Raw genomic sequence first — 19,392 nt, 5'->3', positions numbered from 1 at the left:
TTTATATAAAAACCGTACAATCAACACTAGACAACTGCTGGCTTCCCAGCCCGCATTAGACCCTTTTCCCACGATAAAAAATACAAACAAGCTAAAACAGAATTCAGAATTTCAGTGAAGCTGGTTTGATTTCCGAAAGCGCCTCTCATTGCACAATAATTACACCTGGCATGACACAGCAGGAAATCATCATAATCTGGGATACAGAAAAATAGAAATCTGCCTGTATGTACTGTATCAAATATAAATCCCCCTTGTATAGCGCGTGACGGCGCATCTTTGGTCTGCATTTATGCATCACCTCGCCCTGCTCCGGCAGAGGCACGGTGCCAGGGCCGCTCCGCTTCTCCAGCACCAGCTTTGTGAGCTGAGCACAGTGGCAAGTTGGTGGTTGTGTCTGGGTAGGGAGCACGAGGTATTTTGGAGAGCATCAGAGAAATCCTATTTCCCCTGCAGCAAAGGGAAGGAGGCAGTGAGAGCCTGTCCCTGCTGGGGAAGAGAAGCTGACCCTGGTCAACGCAGCCAGGATGGGTAAGGGGCTGGATGGCTCCATGCCATGCCTGGAGCTGAAGGGGGCAGGAAATAAGGAAGATCCCCAAAAAAAGCCCTCCCTAGCCCTGGTGACCCTGCGATTCCCCTGCGCCGACTGAGGGGGACGTGGACATCAGGCTGAGGAGTGTTGGAGGCAAAGACCAACATCAGTCCAGTGGGGTGAAATGAGGCAAGCTGCCTGGGCTCGGTGGCTGCCAGCCGGGACAGGGGTCCTATTCATCCTCCTCCCCACCGCCATACAGGTCTGCCAGCTTCTTGAAGCGGTTGCCCCACTCGTTGAGGTAGTCGTAGTCCTGGTCACGGTCGGAGGAGGAGGAGTTGAGGGAGCTGAGCGAGGTGGCCTCAGAGCCGCTGCCCTCGTAGTCAAACACCAGCAGGGAGTCGTAGGGGGGAGCCGTGGGGTCCGTGTCAGCCGCCTTCAGGTTCTGGGTGGGGAGAAAAGAGGGGTCAGTGCCCATGTCCCCTGGGCTGGGGGTGCCTCCATGGTGCTGGCATGGATCAGTGCCTTCACCCTCCAGTCCTGCCTGGAGCACTGCGTGCGGCTGGTGCTCACCTCATCGATGAAGTTCCCAATCTCATCAGGGTTTGCAGGACGAGGCCGGTACTGAGGTGCAGCCATCAGCGGGGGGGCCACATCATTGCGGATTACCTCAGGGCGGGCATCCAGGCCCCGGTGCAGCTGACTCAGGTCATAGTCCTGTGTGGGGATGGAGCAGGGAGAACATGAAGAGACAATGCTCAAGGGATGCCAAAGGCACCATTATGGGAAGGACCAAAGGTGCCACAAAGAGTCAGCAGGGCCAGCCCAGCACAGTCATCCCACCTGGTCCTCCTCTCCACCACCCTCCTCGTCATAGTGGTAGACATTGTCCCGCATGTCATCCTCAGGTGGTAGCAGCGGCTCCTTCACTACCTTCCTTCTCCTGGCGAAGAGCAGCAGCAGCAGCAGCAGAACTGCGAGCAGAGGGCACCGCATCAGGGTGGCAGGGTGAGCGTGACTTGTCCCCATCCCCATCCTGTCCGCATCCCGCAGTACTCACTGAGCAGTGCCAGGATTCCCCCTAGGATGCCCAGGATGGCAGGGACACCCAGCCCACTGGCGATGAATGCTCGCCGCTCGCAGTTCTTGGCTGGCCCTTCGCAGTCACAGACCTGAGCTTTGACCTGTGTCACCTGTGACTTGCTTTGGCCATCCGTCAGCTTCAGATAGATGCTGTATTCCCCGGGTTCCAGCTCCTTTATTAGCTTCAGCACCAGCTGGTCTGGCAGCAGAGAGAGCAGATGGGCTCAGAGGTGTGCCCTCACTCCTTGGTCTGGGGACACTGTTGGCACTGGCGCAGTCCCCCACCACAAAGGCCAACACCAGCTGTACTTGGAGGGGAGCACAGAAAGCCAAGAGGGCCTGGCATGGACCCTTGCTCCTCATCTCCCTACCACCCCACACTGAGAGCAGGTGGCCAGGCCAGACCAGGCAGCACCTACCTTGTCCTTTTGGCGTGACGGTCCAGTTGGTGCCAGAGCCGTGCTCCAGCGCTGCCTCAAAAGGGTAGGTGTTGGGCGGCAGGTCCTTGTCGATGATGGTCAGCGTCTGATCCTCAGGCTGCCGGTTGCAGACATCAAAGAGCCGGGGCTCTGGCATGGGACCGTTGTCATTTACATCCTGGAGAAGGAGGAGGAGCATCCCCGTGCCAGTGGCATCTGGTGACCCTGCAGTGTAACCTGGGGGTTAGTGTGGCACCTGGGGAGGTGGTCCTAGCCCAGTCCCTGCCCCAGGAACTGTGGTAGGACACAGGTGGGTGGCAGCAGCCCCTTCCCAAAGGGCAAGGCAGGGTGCTCCTCACCACTGTCCACAGCCAGGATGATGGCCTTGTAGGTGCTGTTAATGGCGTGCACCGACTCCCGGTCCAGCGGCTGGGCTGCAGTGACGATGCCATTCTCTGGGTCGATGGCAAGCCACCCCGCAGGGTCACTGCCCATGCGGTACCTAGGGCAAGAAGGGGTCAGTGGGGGGGATGCTGTGAGGGGGAGGAAGGGGTGCATGGCACAGTGGGTACAGTGCAGCCCCTTGGGCACTGCAGCATGGCCCCTGCCACCAACCTTCCTATACTCACGTGATTTTCTGCCTCTGATCCTTGTCAGGGTCCTGGGCCGTGTAGGAGGTGACCTGGTGCCCCACCGGCAGGTCCTCCATCACCTCCACCCTCTTGACTGGGGGCACAAAGACAGGGGCTTCATTCACATCCCCAACCATCACCAGGACAGTGGCAGAGGAGAGCGGCAGGGACACGGTGAAGGGGACGGCGTTTTCCACCGTCACCACGAGGTTGTACTGGTTCCTGGTCTCATAATCCAGGCCCTGGTGGGGAGCAGCAGGAGAGAGGAGCTGGGCAGCACTGGCAGAGGCAGCTGGCACTGGCGTGGCTGCACAACAGCACAACCCACCTTGGCTGTTTTCAGGATGCCGTCATTGGTTCTGGGGTCAGTGGTGATGCTGAATTCGCCATCTTGGTTTCCAGTCTTGATCTTGTAGACAGCTTGCCAGGCCGGGGAGCCTGGCATGTCCCGGTCCGTCACATGCAGCCGTGTCACCACCACCCCCACCTCGTTCTCATTCACTGTTCCCTGGTACTGCAAAAGAGGCAATGGGGAAGGTCAGCCCCATGGTCCCAGACACCCTGCGGGGAAGGTCTTGTACCAAAATGGCCCAGGGAGGGCAGCGGCTCATGGGAGCCAGCTCAGGTACCATGGTGGGGTCAAAGACAGGAGCGTTGTCATTGGCATCAGTGACTTCCACGATGGCAGTGGCAGTGTTGGTCAAGCCATTGCCCTCCTGGTCTGCAGCCTGGATGATCAGCGTGTAGTTGGGAGTGGTCTGCAAGACAAAATCACCTTGGTTAGGCCAGGGATGGGGTCTGGCATGTCCCCCTCTTCCAGGGGCATTGGCTACTGCTCTTCCAGCCTTCTCCAGCCGTCACGTTCGCCGCCACGTTCACCGCCAGTACAGACACTTGTTGACGTCCCCACTGCCCACCCAAAGGGCTGGCAGTCCACCACTCCTGGGGCTCAGCAGAGACAGGGACCCCTGTAACATCCCTACTGCAGATCCCAATGAGCTTTTGGGGCTGCAGACACCCCTAGAGCAGGGGATGGTGCCCAAGGAATGGCAAATCCCCAAAACAGCCAGACCCTGGATTTCCAGCACCCCCAGCTCTCCGCAGCAAGTCCAGAGCTGCTGCACTGTCCCCTGGGATGTAGCAAGGCTTCCTACCTCCCGGTCCAGCCCCGTGCCGATGACGCTGATGATGCCCCTCTCTGGGTCGATGGTGAACATCTGCTGTGCACTCTTGGGCTCCTCGCTGAGGATGGAGTAGCCAATGATGCCGTTGTTCACATTGATCGCATCATCTGCGTCCGTGGCGTTCACGGTCATCACAGATGTGCCTGGACACAGGGACAAGCAGGAGAGAGATTATTCACAGCACAAAACCCACTGGACATCATTACATGGTCCCAGCCACAGGGACACCACCTTGCCAGCCCCCACATACCCGGCTTTGCGTTCTCCTCGATGTAGCCAATGAAGACTTGCTTGGTGAAGACGGGCCGGTTGTCATTCTGATCTGTCACGGTGATGATGATCTCCATGGGGTCCTCCACAGGCTGCCCGTTGGCTGACACAGCATGGGAGAAGAGCTGCCAGGGCACCGTCAGCTGCGCGTGGCCCCGGGACCATCCCGTCCCCCCCATCCTGGCCCCCCACTCACGACGTATTTGTCGATCTCCTCCCGGTCCAGCGGCTTCGTCACTTCCAGCCACCCCGTCTCCCGCTCGATGGTGAAGACCCCCACGGGGGGGGTGTCCGCCCCCTGCCCCGTGATGCTGTAGAAAACCTTGGTCTCCCTGTCCTTGTTGGATTTGATCTGGTGACGAGGCAGAGCGCGGTTAGAGGGGTCCCGGCACCCCGGAGCCCCCTCCCCGCCCTGTGCCCCATCCTTATGGGGCCACGTACCTGCACCAGCTTCTTGGGGAAGGGCCCCCGCTCGTTCTCGGGGCAGTTGATAGGAGGGATCACCCAGTCCCTCTTCTGCCGATGGAGCCCATGGCTGGCCTTGGGGAAGGTCAGCACATCGGTTGCAGTGTCCTGTGGGGAGAGTGTCTAAGCTCGGTGCCAGCACCTTGCCAAGCCTCTGCATGCTCTGCTCTGGGGAGAGAGCCTGTGCTGACCCCAAGAGAGGGGCTGCATTTTACCTCTTGCTGCTCCTGGTCATGATGGTGATGGTGCCACCGCCTGCGCCCGATCACTCTGGCCGAGTGCTTCTTGCTCGTAGCATCCCATGTGTGGACGGAGAAACTGATCTCCTGCTGCCGGAGCTGCAGGGGCCGGGTTGCAGAGACGACGCCATCCCTGCTCACCTTGAAGCGCGTGTCATCTGAGAGGTATGGGGCACGCCGCTGCTCGCCGCAGTCCTCAAAGCTCACTGCAGACAGGGAATGCTGGTGGGCATGGAGCTACTGATGCTGCCCCGGGCAGCTGCTGAGGGCAGGTGGCAGAGCCAGAGGGCACATGATAGTGTGAGACACACACACACTACACAGCCATGGCAGAGAGACCCGGGGAGACCATGGGGTAGCAGGCATGGCAGGGATGTACTGTGCTACATGTTCTGCCAGCATTCTGTCCTGGTCATGCTGCGTGGCACAGTACATGGGGCATCCCTGCTACGGGTACGGCACAACTGGCTGTACCATTGGATCCCTGCCAGCCCATGACAACAGGCAGATGGCATGCAGGACAGCATGTCTCTACCTACAGCACTGTGCACCCATTTTCATGCCTTGACACAGCACATCCCCACACTTGCCACATTTGTGCCATGTGGCACAACCCCATGCATGGTGCATCTCTGCGGTGCAGCATGTCCCCAGTGTGGCATATCACCCATGGTGTGCCCTGAGCTGCTGCTACAGCTGCTTTTCAAATAAAAATGGGGGCAGTACCCACTCACCCACAGTGACACCCAGTGCCCTGAAACCCAGCACCCCGGCACCCATCACCCAGCGCCCTGGCACCCAGCACTCCAGCAGCAGGGCTCTAGGGGCTGCCAGCACTGATCCACAGGATTCTGAAGATAGGTGAGTTATGGTGCCTCAGCGCCTGGGGATACATAAGGGTCCCTAGGCCCTGCATGGCCAGGGACCATGGCCACGTGTCTGCAGCAGGGACAGCCCAGACTGCAACCAACTGCAGGAGGGGGACGTTAATCTGTGTGGCAGGAAGGTGCCAGCCCCAGTGCACCAGTGGCACAGAGCAGCAGCAGGGGCACTCAAACTGCCTGGACACCCTTTGGTGCCTCCAACACCTCTGATGGGGGTCCCCAGGGACAGCAGCATCCGTCACAGGCCAAGGCAGACACTGTCCTGACATCACCAGCTTGACACCCTGCTTGGGCGCAGTACAGACCAAGAGCAGTCCATGGGGTCTGCAGCCAGTCCGTGGGGAGGTTCTGACCACGCCTGGGCCATCAGCAGCATCACATGAGCTGGGGCCACGCTGCTGGAGCTCCTGAACAAACACCCTTTGTCTGGGAGAGGGTTTGTTTGAGCCAGCAGCACAGACCAGAGCCCCCACTGGTGCGGCCACGATCGGCCCCGGTGTGACCCACACCACGCAGAGCAGGAGGTGGGGTGGGACACGGCACAGCACGCCCAAACACAGCATGAGGCCAGCCCGAGGCCTTACATCAGCCCACATAGAGCCGGGAAATCAGAGACAGAATGGAGGCGGGTGGGGAGTGATCACCGAGCCCTGGGCTGGGGGCCGAGCCAACACAGTGCCCCCAACCCAGCCTAGGAGGACTGGGTGCTGCCAGCCCAGCCTGGCCCCATGGCAGGACCCCCGGCAAAGGCTGCGGGACCGGTGCTGCCGGCTGGGCAGGAACGTGCCGGGGCAGGCCGGGTGCTGCCGCAGCACAGGCTGGTGGCGGCAGGGGGGGAGGAACCCCAGCACCCATGGGTGCAGGCACAGGGCTTGGCACCTGCGAGCTGCACCGTGCTGGATGGCAGCAGCGAATGGGCAGTGCTCAGCCCCCAGCCCCACACTGGGTGCAAGGAGCGCTCAGTGCTCAGCCCCGCACCAGGTGGGTGCAGTGAGTTCTGTGTGCTCAGCACCCGCTCCCCCTCTTCCCACTTCCCACCCGGACACGTACAACCTGTTTTTCCAGCTCCTCAGTTGAAGGAAACCTGTCCTCAGCCCTCCCCTCCCCGGGGCCCCCTCTCCTCATTGGGAATGGCGGGGAGAGTGGTGAGGAGAGCTGAGGGGGTGCTTCAGGGGGATCCCCCCTTCCAAGTCCCTCAGGTGGGACAGCCAAGCCCTGTGCTGACCAGGCCAGGAGGATGAGACCCCACCAGCGGATGGGGAGCAGCGCAGTCCCCCCCCCCTCCACGTCCCACAGCGTGTCACCAGGGCTGGGCACTGCCTGACTCACCGTTTGCACAAGCACTGACGGGGAGGGAGCCGGGGGGGGGGGGGGGGGCTCACGTCACCCGGCAGGGAGCTGGGGTGAAGGTGCTGGCACCCACTGACGTCACCCCAGTTTCACCCTGACTTCAGACTCTTGAGGGTCTCCCACCTGGGGCCGATGTGAGAACATCCCAGCCCCACCATGTGGCCGACCCAGAGACCCCCTTCCCCACCCATCAAATACAGCCATAGGGTCCCCATCGGCCCCCGCGCAGATGTTTGCTTCCCCAGCCCAAGCCTGTCCAGACCTGTTGGAGTGAAAACACCGAAACACCACGCTCAACTCATCAAGCTAATTACAGGCCGCCTCATCAGCCGCCCTCACGGCAGCCAGACTCCGGAGTGCTGCATGGCGTGGGGGGTGGCATTGCTAAGCTCCCACCATGCTCAGTTTACCCTCACGGCCAGGCATTACCCGGCTGGACCATAGCCCATCCAGGCACACATCCCCTTCGCTCCTCCCACACTCTCTGTCTCCAGCCGGGACCTTAAACTAGAAGTTCTGAGATGGGGAATTTCCAGCAGGTCCTGGCTTCTAGAGACCAGCCCTGACGCCAAGGCCATGGGGCTGCCCGTCACCCTGGTACCGGGCACAGGCTGCTTTAGCTTCGTTAATGATCAGTCACAAAGCTAACAAAGAGCAATACCTGCGGTGTGGGGCAGGGTTCAGCTCCTGGCTGCACACTGCAGCACTTCTGGAACCAGGGGTGCGTTTGGAAGCCCCAGAAGCCATTAATAAGCACAGATAGTGATGGCCCGAACGCTGCTCTGGGAGCCTGCAACCTCCATCCACTGTGCTGCCCCCCAGCACTCATGGATCGCGGGTGGGGATGTGCAGGATACACAAAATGGGTCCCCAACACCCCCTTCCCGGGCACACATTTCCCTGGTGCCTCCCTGCACGCCGAGCACCAGCAGCACCGGGCTTAGTGCGTTCACCCCATGAGCCCCGGGTGCCGGGACCCCGCGGCCGAGGCAGGACGGGCGCCGTCGAGGCCCCACGCCCCGGCTGGCGGCACCGACAGGTCTGCACCGCCTGAGTCAGCGCCGCCCGCGCCGGCGCACCCCGGGGAGAGGCACCCGCGGACCCCGCCATGGCGGCGGCGGTGGCAGCACCGGCACCGCGGGCCCTCGCACGGGCACACACAGCCACGGCTCCGTCCCGCTGCTATCTGTGGCGGTGCGCAGCAAGCCTGTCCCCGCCGCCGCGGCGCCATCCCCATAGCGCCATCCCCATAGCCACTCACGAAGCCAGGTAGTGACCGTCCCTATTGTCACCGCCGCACTCCCCGGGCACACTTCTTACCCCACTGCCAACCCCCGTACGAAGGACCCACCGCGCCCGACGGCTTCAACCCCGTCCCCACGGCCATCCCTGTGCTACGCACCCAGCCCGCCCCTCAGCTCCCGCCTTACCTCGCCCCAGCGCCCGTCCCGCCGTCACGCTGTCCCGCGGCACGGCGAGGGCAAAGGTGCCCGCGGTGAAGCCGGGCTCGCAGGACGGTGCCCGCTCGCACAGCCGGTGGCCAACCTGCCCGGAGAGAGCCGTCAGTTCCGGACAGGGTCCCGCCGCCGCGGGCAGGGTCCCACGGTCCCGTTCCTCACCTGGAGCAGGAGCAGGAGGAGACAGATTGGGGCCGCGCAGCCCCCCCGCCGCCCCATAGCTGGGTGCCGGTGCGGTGCCGGAGCGACAGACGCGTCCACCGCGGAGCCGCAGGTGAATCCGGTCCTGCCGCGCAGTGCCGGCCTTTGCCCCCACACAACGACGGGGAACCGCCCGGACCCGCCCCGTCCCATCCCGTCCCGTCCCAAGGGAGGCGGTGCCGTCCGCCCCCGGCACCCCAGAGCCTCCGCCCCAGCTGCGCAGTCGATGGGAGCTCGGCGGGTGCCAGTCCAGGGCCGTGGGAGCCCGCGGCTGGTCGGGGGGGGCAGGATGCCCCTCGGGACTCTGTCAGAGGTGGGATCCCCAGCAGCCCCTGCCCGCGTACGGCAGCAAAGGCCTTGGCCTCATCCATCAGTGGAGTTATTCCCGGTAGCCCTGTGGCCAGCAAAGTCAGGGCAGCAAGGCCAGGAGAGTGACAAGGAGCTGTAGGAGCGAGGCCAGAGGAGGCCATGGAGATGCTGCAAGGGCTGGAGCAGCTCTGCTCTGGAGCCAGGCTGAGAGAGCTGGGCCGGTTCGGCCTGGAGAAGAGAAGGCTCCTGAAGGGGAGACCTTAGAGCAGCTCCAGTGCCTAAAGGGGCTGCAGGAAACCTGGAGAGGGGCTTTGGACAAGGGCCTGTAGGGACAGGCCAAGGGGAATGGCTTGAACCTGCCAGAGGGGAGACTGAGATGAGCTCTTAGGCAGAAGCTCTTCCCTGTGAGGGTGCTGAGGCGCTGGCACAGGGTGCCCAGAGAAGCTGTGGCTGCCCCATCCCTGGCAGTGTTCAAGGCCAGGCTGGACACAGGGGCTTGGAGCAAGCTGCTCCAGTGGAAGGGGTCCCTGCCCGTGGCAGGGGTTTGGAACTGGATGAGCTTCAAGGTCTCTTCCAACACAAACCAGACTGTGACTGTGATTTGGCACTGTGGATGCTCAGTGCCACCACCGCTGCTGCCGCACAAGCACAGCACCCCGTGGGGAAAAGGTGTTGGGGGAGCCCCCGATAAAGGAGGGACCATGGGCAAAGCCCTTCCGCCATGGGTGACACTGCAGCTGTGCCTGTGGGTAGCCTGCTGGGGCTGGGAGCATCCAGACATGCTGTGGGCAGAGAGATGGGGCTGGGGGCCTGCAGTGGGGCTGGGTCAGCAGCATCCCCAGGGCACAAAGGTAGGCAGAGGCTGTAGCATCTAAAAAAACCACCACATCCTTTATTAAAACTTACACCAGTACCTGCTCACCTCATCTGTATCATCACACTACTTTTATTTCATACATTTACAAAAGAATAACCAATACAGGAGAGGAAGGTGAAGGGGCTGCCACTGAGGCAGGTGCACAGCAGGAGGGGGCAGCCCCAAGGCACAAGGGCAATGGTAAGGCATAGGGCAGGGAGGCAGTGGGGTCCCTATTCATCCTCCTCCCCACCGCCATACAGGTCTGCCAGCTTCTTGAAGCGGTTGCCCCACTCGTTGAGGTAGTCGTAGTCCTGGTCACGGTCAGAGGAGGAGGAGTTGAGGGAGCTGAGCGAGGTGGCCTCAGAGCCGCTGCCCTCGTAGTCAAACACCAGCAGGGAGTCGTAGGGGGGAGCCGTGGGGTCCGTGTCAGCCGCCTTCAGGTTCTGGGTGGGGAGAAAAGAGGGGTCAGTGCCCATGTCCCCTGGGCTGGGGGTGCCTAAATGGTGCCAAACCACTTCATCCCCCCCCAGGTCCCAGGGCTGGGTCTCACCTCATCAATGAAGGTGCCGATGTCATCGGGGTTGGCAGGACGGGGCCGGTACTGAGGGGCTGGCAGGAGAGTGGGGGCCACGTCGTTGCGGAGCAGCACCTCGGGGCGGGCGTCCAGGCCCCGGTGCAGCTGCCGCAGGTCATAGTCCTGGGGACACACACATGATAGAGAGGGACAGGATCAGGCTGCCTGCACTGAAACCGGTCCCCCCCGTCTACCCCCAGCACACGCACCTGATCCTCCTCCCCGCCGCCCTCCTCCCCATAGTAGAAGACGTTGTCCCGTGTGTCATCCTCAGGCAGCAGCAGCGGCTCCTTCACCACCTTCCTCCTCCTCACAAAGAGCAGCAGCAGCAGGAGGATGACTGGGACGGAGCAGCAGAGTCAGTGGGGACATGTCCCCCCCACCCTATGGTAAGTGCAGCCCCACGGCACCCCCAACTCACGCAGCAAGGCCAGGAGAGCGCCCAGGGCAGCGAGGACGAAGGGCAGGCTGGTGGCAGCCTGTGTTCTCTGGGGACAGCTCTGCGTCGGCCCCTCGCAGTCACAGACGCGCGCGGTGACCACGGTGAGCTGGGCTTTGCCCGGCTGGTCAAGCAGCCGCAGGTACACGCTGTAGACATCTGGCTGCAGCGGTGCCACCAGCCGCAGGGTGACCGTGTCACCTACGTGGAGATGGGTGTCTTGTTGGGGGACACACTGGTCACAGCACCGCCTGCCCTGCGCTGAACACCCCCTTGGCATTACCTTCATCACCGACTGCCACGTCCCAGCTGTCCCCAGAGCCGTGGATGAGCTCGGCACGAAAGGGGCCGGTGTTGGGGGGCAGGTCCCTGTCGGTGACGGTGAGCACGTGCGGCTGGGGGCTGCGGTTGCAGACAGTGATGTCCCGAGGCTCAGCCTCGGGGCCGTTGTCGTTCACATCGAGCAGAGTGAGGAGCAAGGTGCCCGTGCCCGTGGCAGGTGGGGAGCCTGAGGCGAGGAGCAACACTGGAGGGGGGGATCCCCAATACCGGCACCCTCATGGGGATGGGGATGCCCCAAGCAACAGTGGGGACAGGCAGCCCCCAGCACTGCTCCGTGCCGGAGCCAGGATGCCTGGTGATGGCAACATGTGTCCCTCACGAGGAGGAGGGAGAACAAGAGCTCCTTTCACAGCCTCACCATCGTCCACGGCCAGCAGCACAGCGATGTAGGTGCTGTTCTTGACAAAGGGGGACTCGCGGTCTAGGTGGCCCTGTGCCGTCACGAGGCCGGTCTCGGGGTGCACAGCCAGCCAGCCCGCAGGGTCGTGCCCCACCAGGTACCTGAGGGGCAGAAGGGAGCTGGTGCCGCTGCAGGGGACAGCAGGGACCCCTCTAGACCCTGACCCCAACCCTGGCCCCGCTCACTTGATCCTCTGCCCCTGCGCCTTGTCAGGGTCCTGGGCCGTGCAGGAGGCAAGGGTCTGCCCTGGCGGCACATCTTCTGGCACCCGCGCGAGCTGCACCGGTGGCTCGAACACGGGAGCCTCATTGACGTCCTCCACATTGACCATCACTGTCGCGGTGGCCACCGGCAGCTTCACAGCGAAGGGGCCCTCATTGATCACGGCCACGTGGAGCACAAACTGTTTCTTGGCCTCGTAGTCCAGACCCTGTGAGAGAAGAGAGGCCGGGCAGTTCCCTGCGGCGGGCAGCAATGGGGGGACACGGGGACACAAACACGCACCTTGGCAGTGCTCAGGATGCCCTCGTTGCTGGCGGGGTCGGTGGTGATGGCGAAGGCACCTCCCTCGTTGCCCCGCAGGATGGAGTATACTGCTCGCCATGCCGCTGTGCCTGGCTCGTCCAGGTCGGTGGTCACCAGCCGGGCCACCTCCTGCCCGGCCTCATTCTCTGGCACAGCCGCCTCGTACTGCGGGTCAGGGGCAGCGTCAGTGCCATAGACTGGTGGGCACCAGGACAGGGCTACCATGGGGGGTACGGACCCGATGTTACCGTTTTGGGGTCGAACTCAGGGGCATTGTCATTGACGTCCGCGATCTCAATCACCGCCAGTGCCGTTGTGGTCAGCCCCTCGCCATCCAGGTCGGCCGCCTGCACGGTCAGGGTGTACTCCCGCACGCGCTGCAGCGGGTGAACAGACAGACAGACACTGTGAGCCCTGCCTGGGGCCGGGGCTGCCCGCCCTGCAGTGCTGCAGAGCCTACCTCCCGGTCCAGGCCGCTGGCGATGACTCTCAGGGTGCCGGTGGCCCGGTTGACAGTGAACATGTGGGGATGGGGTTCCCGCGGCTCCTGGCTGAGGATGGAGTAGGCAATGACACCGTTGTAGGTCTCCACTGCATCGTCCGCGTCCGTGGCGGTCACCTGCATCACGGAGGTGCCTGAGAACAAGGGTGTCCAGGGAATGGGGTGAGTAATGGGTCCTAACTTAAACAGAGGAAGTCCAGGTTAGAGATAAGGCAGAAGCTCTTCCCTGTGAGGGTTCTGAGGCGCTGGCACAGGGTGCCCAGAGAAGCTGTGGCTGCCCCATCCCTGGCAGTGCTCAAGGCCAGGTTGGACAGAGCCTTGGGCGACATGGTCTAGTGTGAGGCATCCATGCCCACGTCAGGGGTTGGAACTGGATGAGTTTAATGTCCTTCCAACCCAAACCATTCTGTGATTCTATGATGGTGCCAGGGCATTCCCCAAGAGATGTGGCTGGCAGGAGGCAGAGCTTCCCCACGGCACAGGATCCCTACCTGGCAAAGCACCCTCCAGCACCGAGCCCCTGAAGACCTCCTGCGTGAACTGGGGCTTGTTGTCGTTCTGGTCCGTCACCGTGATGATGATCTCCATCGGCTCCTCCACCGGTTTGCCGTTCTCAGACACAGCGTGGGAGAAGAGCTGTGGACAGTGGGGTGAGCGTGGGGAGCAGCGCGGCCCCCGACACCCAGCATCCCCCGGCAGGGACCTACGTGGTACTTCTCGATGTGCTCCCGGTCCAGCGGCTGTGTCACCTTCATCCAGCCTGACTCCTTCTCGATGGTGAAGATGCCCTCAGGGGGGGCATCCGCCCCCTGCCCCGTGATGCTGTAGAAGATTTTGGTGTCTCTGTCCCGGTTGGATTTGATCTGCAAGGAGATGTGAGGAGGCTCAGTACTCCCCACCCTCGCTGCCAGCCCCGATGTAGGTGTGATGGACCCTTCCCCAGCACCCAGAAGCCCTCCATACCTGAACCAGCTTTTTGGGGAAGGGGCCCCTCTCATTCTCAGGAACCTTGATGGGGGGGATCACCCAGTCCCTCTTCTGCCTCCTGGGAGCAGTGCGAGCCCCAAGGAACTGCAGGATGGAGGGAGGAAGATGAGGGTGCATCCAGATGGGGGGGCAGAGGGTGGGGGACAGCCGGGCAGCTTTACCTGGGGGGAGCGCCTGTTCCACACGGGAGCTGCAGCAGGGTCTGGCTGGACGGCAGCATCCCGGGGGGGAGCAGTGAGCTCTCTGCCCCCCCCCAGCAGCGGCACGGGGCCCCTGTCCTCCTGCGCCCCAACATCAGGTTCCTTGGTCCCGTACGGCGCCACGCAGCCTCCACAGCTCGCTGGAAGAGAGCAGGGGTCACGGTGGCCGGGGGGAACCCTGCCCCTCAGCCCCAGCACCCCGTGTCCCCCCCCAGCGGACTCCGTGCTCCCCGCAGCCCCCCGAGGCGGATCAGCTGGATCAGGCAGGGGATGCCGGGAGCGCGGCGCAGGTTTCGGTGGAGGTTTCGGCTTTGTTTTGTAGATGACGGGAAATTCCTGGGCAGGCAGAGCCCTGCCCAGCCCCCCCCAGCCCCGTGTGTCACCCCCTCGGGGCTCCCAGCCCTACATGGCCAGGACGAGGGGCACGGCCCCAACCACCCCCCCATCAGCCAGGACCGGGCTGCATCCCCAGTGCTGGATACGGCCCAGCACCTGCACCCAGGCCGGAGGCAGGATTAGGGGATTAACAGAGCTAAACCAGCTCCGGAGGCTGAGCGGCCGGGAGGGGATGGAGAGCGGGGCTGGGGGGGTGCTGCGGGGCAAGGAGAGCCGTGCCCCACGGCTGCCCCACACCGGGGCGGGGAGCGAGCCCCGGGGACGCGGTGGGGCCCCTCGCTCCCACGCGGTGTCCAACAGCCGTGCCCGGAGGGCAGCACTGTGGGCTCCTCCCTGCCGCGATGGCCGCGATAGAGGGGCAGGAAGGGCCACAGACACCCGGGCAGCGGGACTGGAGCATGAGGATCCCGGAGGAGCTCCGGTCTCAAGTTATACCACGGGTTGGTGGCACAGCGGGGTCGGGGCCCGCAGCCTTGTTCTTGCCTCCCTCGGGGGTCTGGACCGCACCGTGCTCTCGGGGTCCCTCCATGCAGAGCCCGCATGGCACCGTGCCCGCCCTACATAGCAGTGGAGCCGGACGGCCGGTCCCTGGGTCACGTCCTGCCCACAGAGGGGTTTCACCACGGTGCAGCCGGACCCCAGCCCCTGCCCGATCCCAGCCCTGCTCCCGGCAGGAGCTTGGCTGAAGGGAGCGGGATGCGGTGTCCGCGACAGGCGAAGGTCAGGGCCAATCCCTCCCTGGCACGGCGAGAGCACTTACCGCCAGGGAGGGCTTTAAGTGCTCCGCAGCCATTAGGCGAGGAGGGCTTTTAGTGCTCCGCTGGCTCCGACCGCGGTTCCAGAGCAGCCCCGCTCCCCCGGGATGCCGAAGCGGAGGAGCAGGCCCAGGCAACACGCCAAAGGCCGGCTGCTGTGAGCCCCTGCCCAGCCTCGGGCCGGCCGGACCCTGCAGCCCACGGTGCCCGCTCCTGTTCGCGGCCGGAGACGGGCGGCCCCCGGAGCACCCATCCCCATCGCCAACCCGGCGCCAGACGCTCACCCTGCGGGGGACCCGGCCCTGCCCGGCGGGTACCCCGCAACTGCACCAGCGCTGGCATCAGCCGCCGCCAGCCCCGGTGGGGCCAGACGAGCTGACGGGGCACCGCCAGCCCCACGGCTCAGCCCCACACCACGAGGACCCCCAGCGGTCCCACACCCTAGGCAGCACCGAAACCCTCCCGAGAAGCACCGATCCCGTAGTCCGGGGCACGCAGCCGCCCCCAGCGCCGGCCTCATAAGCCGGGGGCCCGGCGGGACCGACGCAGCAGCGAGGTGGGGCCCTGCTGCACCCCCCCCGGGCCCGAAGTCCCGATCCGGGTCCCAGCCTGTTCCCGGCCCCGCCGCTCATCCCGGGGGTCCCGGTGGAGCCGCGCTCCGACGGCGCCGCTTACTTGGTGCCTGGAGCTGCCCGCGGCGCAGCCCCGGGGGGACGCACGGCGGGGCCGCCGGCAGGAGTGGCGGGAGGAGGAAGAGGAGGAGGAGGATGATGAAGAGCGGGCAGAGCCCGCAGCGCGGCTCCCGCATGGCCCGTCCGCTGCTGCCGCCGCTCCGATCTCCGCCCGCCGCGCCCCGCCCCGCCCGTTGCAACGCGCCCCTCCAGGTGAGGCGGCGGCCGCGCTGGTACCGCCCCGCCCGGCCCCGGGCCCCCCGCGCACCCCTCCCCGGTGCCTCTGTGGCCCCACCGCCGCTGTGGTCCGCAACCTCCGCCAGCCCCGTGGGCACCGCCCCGCATCCCGGTACCTCTGGACGCCTTCCGGGTACCTCCGAGCGCTCCCGTTACCTCCCCGGTACCCCCGGGCGCTGTCGGCCGCACTGCTCCAGCGCGGCCCGGGCTGCAGCTCTTGGGACCCCCTCCTCGCCCCGGACCTCGGCACCCTGCGGCCGGGGCTCTCCCACTCTGCGGGGGGATCAGGGTGCTTAACTCACCGATCCGGGGGTCCCGTCGGGCACCCGCCGCAGCGTTGCCCTCTCCCCTCACCTCGGGGGGACCCGAGCAGCGCCTGGGATCGGCTCCGAGGGTCCAGAGGCGTCCTCAGCACCCTGCGAGGGGGCTCAGAGCCTCGGGTGCCTTTGGGTGCCCCGACTGAAGCGGGATCCCGGTGGGACCATGTGTGCGCCCCAGCCATGCTGGGGGGGGTTCCTGTGCCGCCCATGGGCAGTGCCCACTGGTCTCCCGGGCTCCATCAACCCCCAGCCTGGAGCAGCACCGTGTGTGCTGTGCCCTTCCTGGGCCCCCCTGAGCCCCCTCCAGGGCTGGCAGGAGCCCATGGCCTCCAGCACTCATCGGCTGTCTCCCAGCTTTCCCGGCAGGACTCGGCCAGGGTCGTGGCCGGCTGCAGGGAGGTTCCCAAGCCAGCGCCACTGCAGCCGTGTGGGCCGGCACCTTCACCCTCCTCCTCCTCCTGCTGGTAGGACTGTCCCGGTGGGGCCTTAGGAGCGGAGGGGAAGAGGAAAAGCCACCCCCCCACCCCTGGGCAGAGCTCTGTCCCCCCTCACCCTGCTGTCCCTCCTGCACAATGTGCTGACCTTCCCCAAGGCCAGCCATGGGCTCCATCGGCAGAAGAGGGACTGGGTGATCCCTCCTATCAACTGCCCCGAGAACGAGCGGGGGCCCTTCCCCAAGAAGCTGGTGCAGGTACGTGGCCCCATAAGGATGGGGCACAGGGCGGGGAGGGGGCTCCGGGGTGCCGGGACCCCTCTAACCGCGCTCTGCCTCGTCACCAGATCAAATCCAACAAGGACAGGGAGACCAAGGTTTTCTACAGCATCACGGGGCAGGGGGCGGACACCCCCCCCGTGGGGGTCTTCACCATCGAGCGGGAGACGGGGTGGCTGGAAGTGACGAAGCCGCTGGACCGGGAGGAGATCGACAAATACGTCGTGAGTGGGGGGCCAGGATGGGGGGGACGGGACGGTCCCGGGGCCACGCGCAGCTGACGGTGCCCTGGCAGCTCTTCTCCCATGCTGTGTCAGCCAACGGGCAGCCTGTGGAGGACCCCATGGAGATCATCATCACCGTGACAGATCAGAATGACAACCGGCCCGTCTTCACCAAGGAGGTGTCCCACAGGACCGTGCTGGAGGGGGCTGAGCCAGGTTAGACTGATGCCACCGAGCAGGAGACAGTGAGTGGGTGACAGTGAGGGGATGTAGGAGATGTCACCAATAACTACCTGCTCCCAAGCACCGCCATGCTGTGGGTGCTGGCTACCGGTGCAGATGGCACAGTGAGCACCCATAACAGGGTTGTGGTCTGCTCCATCCTGCACCAGACAGCAGCCCAGCCCCAAATGTCTCCCATCTGAGCCCACCCCGGTGCCACTGGGCAGGGTTAGATCATGATGATGATGATGCTGGGTCCCGGCAGCTCCAGGTGCCTGGCTGGTACCGTGCCAGACGCTTTCCAGGGCTGGCAGCACTGCTGGAGCTACTCCTGGCTCCTTCTTGCCAGGCTCTGGTCCACCAGCCCCGGGGCCACAGTGCTGCAGAGCGTGGGTGCCGGTGGGGCTCCGGGGTGCACCTCCCAGGGGAAGCCACCTGCGCTGGCTCGGCCCAGCCAGGGAGGAGCGCCCAGTCCTGCTGCGGCCCCACGCTGGGGTAGCAGCATCCAGCCCCAGCAGCTCCGTGGGGAGAGGCTGCGCTGTGCAGGGCTGGGGATGGCGTCCTGCAGAGTGCCACTGCCTGCGGGGCCCCGGCTGAGCAGGATGGGGGACAGCCAGGTAAGCAGCCGGGTACCCGTGCTCACCTTCGTGCCCCTCTGGCACCCCCACTCCACCCAGCAGCCGAGGCCTGGAGCTGGGAAGGCAGCAGAGCTGGTGCTGCTCCAGGCGGGCAGCCCCCAGGACATGCTCCCACCCTGCCAGCACAACCGGGGGGGTCCCAGAGGGGAACGGGCCCGGGAGCCCCCAGCACCACGGCCCCTGGCAGCTCCTGGGTGCCTGCAGGGTTAACATCCGCCTGCCTGTGACGTTGCAGGCAGGGAAGGCGACCGGGACACGGGGCTGCCGGGACACGGGGTTGCTTTCTCCCTGGGTACAGGCCTGCTGCTACTGCCGTGCCGCGGCCCATCAGGACGGGTGGGTGAATGGGGAGGCCAGCACTGCCCCAGGCAGGACCCTGGCAGGCACCCACACTGCAGCACTGAGCCCCATGGCACAGGAAGGATGTGGGCACCCACGTCTGGGCCCTGGGGCACAGCAGGGATCTGCGGCTGTGCTGAGCCAGCCCTGACTGCGCAGCCACCGGCCCATGGGCTGCAGGGAGGGGGCACACAGGCAGCTGGACCAGGGCCCCCCCGGATTGGGGCTGGGGGGACACCAGGAGGCAGAAGGTGGTGCCAGGACACATCCCAGCCCTGCTTACCCTTCTGCCCCAGGCCAAAGGCATGTCCGAGGCGGTGAATGGCTCCCTGAGCACACACGTGCTGAACACGACCACGGGACTGCCAGCCGCCGGCCTTGCCCTCAGCCTGGCCCTGCTGCAGGAGCCAGGGCCACAGTGGATGGAGCTGGTGCAGAGGTAGGAGAGCCACCGGCAGTGACATGGGCAGAGGGTGCTGCTGCCTGGCCCCCATGAGCCCACAGAGGGCTCAGCCCTCGCACCACGGCTGTGGTGGTCCTCTGGTGATGGACAACACCGCGGCAGGGCTCGCTGCTTCCCCTGCAGGTGCACGGATGAGGATGGCCGCTGCCAACCCCTCCTGGCTCCAGGGCAGGCCAAGGCTGGCACCTACAAGCTGCACTTTGAGACAGCAGCATACTGGCAGCGCCTCGGGCACGAGAGCTTCTACCCCTTTGTGGAGGTACAGAGTGGAGGGCGAGGGGACAGAGGTCTGGGTGCTGTGGCTGAAGCTGCAGGGTCCACGTGCCATGCCCAGGCTTGCATGAGCATCACACACGCTCCAAGCATCCCAGCTGAGCCCCAGCATGGAGATTCCAGCTGCTGCCTCCTCACTTTCCCTCCCAGGTTGTCTTCACCATCACAGATCCAGCCAAGAAGCTGCACATCCCGCTGCTGATCAGTCCCTACTCCTACACAACGTACCGGGGCAGTTAGGGGACAGGCACGGCCTTCCTTCTTCAGGGACACAGGTCACTGGGGGGCA

The 19,392-nt window shown here is 64.6% G+C and overlaps 3 protein-coding genes across 3 annotated transcripts; 1 reads left to right on the top strand and 2 right to left on the bottom strand.

Annotated features, from left to right (window-relative positions):
- Positions 1-764: 764 nt before the first annotated feature.
- Positions 765-8,734, bottom strand: LOC308232523 (cadherin-1-like; the record flags this gene model as incomplete). The annotated part of the gene is made up of 16 exons (XM_080638826.1): positions 765-977; positions 1,106-1,249; positions 1,376-1,506; positions 1,593-1,814; positions 2,035-2,259; positions 2,394-2,536; positions 2,664-2,908; positions 2,995-3,180; positions 3,296-3,424; positions 3,821-3,993; positions 4,101-4,245; positions 4,317-4,472; positions 4,562-4,693; positions 4,801-5,030; positions 8,489-8,603; positions 8,678-8,734. 16 exons carry the CDS (start codon positions 8,732-8,734, stop codon positions 765-767), a joined length of 2,646 nt encoding a protein of 881 aa, XP_080494952.1.
- Positions 8,735-10,114: 1,380 nt separating this feature from the next.
- Positions 10,115-15,812, bottom strand: LOC308232329 (B-cadherin-like; the record flags this gene model as incomplete). Its single annotated transcript, XM_080638404.1, has 17 exons — positions 10,115-10,327; positions 10,435-10,581; positions 10,668-10,798; positions 10,880-11,098; positions 11,181-11,405; positions 11,598-11,740; positions 11,825-12,069; positions 12,144-12,329; positions 12,413-12,541; positions 12,625-12,800; positions 13,158-13,302; positions 13,374-13,529; positions 13,630-13,737; positions 13,815-13,993; positions 14,336-14,445; positions 15,289-15,613; positions 15,680-15,812. The coding sequence occupies 17 exons, from the start codon at positions 15,810-15,812 to the stop codon at positions 10,115-10,117; spliced, it is 2,970 nt and encodes a 989-aa protein (XP_080494530.1).
- Positions 15,813-17,944: 2,132 nt separating this feature from the next.
- On the top strand, positions 17,945-19,343 carry LOC308232328 (5-hydroxyisourate hydrolase-like; the record flags this gene model as incomplete). Its single annotated transcript, XM_080638403.1, has 4 exons — positions 17,945-18,007; positions 18,664-18,806; positions 18,954-19,089; positions 19,254-19,343. The coding sequence occupies 4 exons, from the start codon at positions 17,945-17,947 to the stop codon at positions 19,341-19,343; spliced, it is 432 nt and encodes a 143-aa protein (XP_080494529.1).
- Positions 19,344-19,392: the final 49 nt, after the last annotated feature.

Source organism: Psittacula echo, assembly GCF_963264785.1.
Source record: "Psittacula echo genome assembly, chromosome: Z".
In the NCBI taxonomy this organism is placed as follows: domain Eukaryota; kingdom Metazoa; phylum Chordata; class Aves; order Psittaciformes; family Psittacidae; genus Psittacula; species Psittacula echo.
This window is presented reverse-complemented; position numbering and strand designations above follow the sequence as displayed.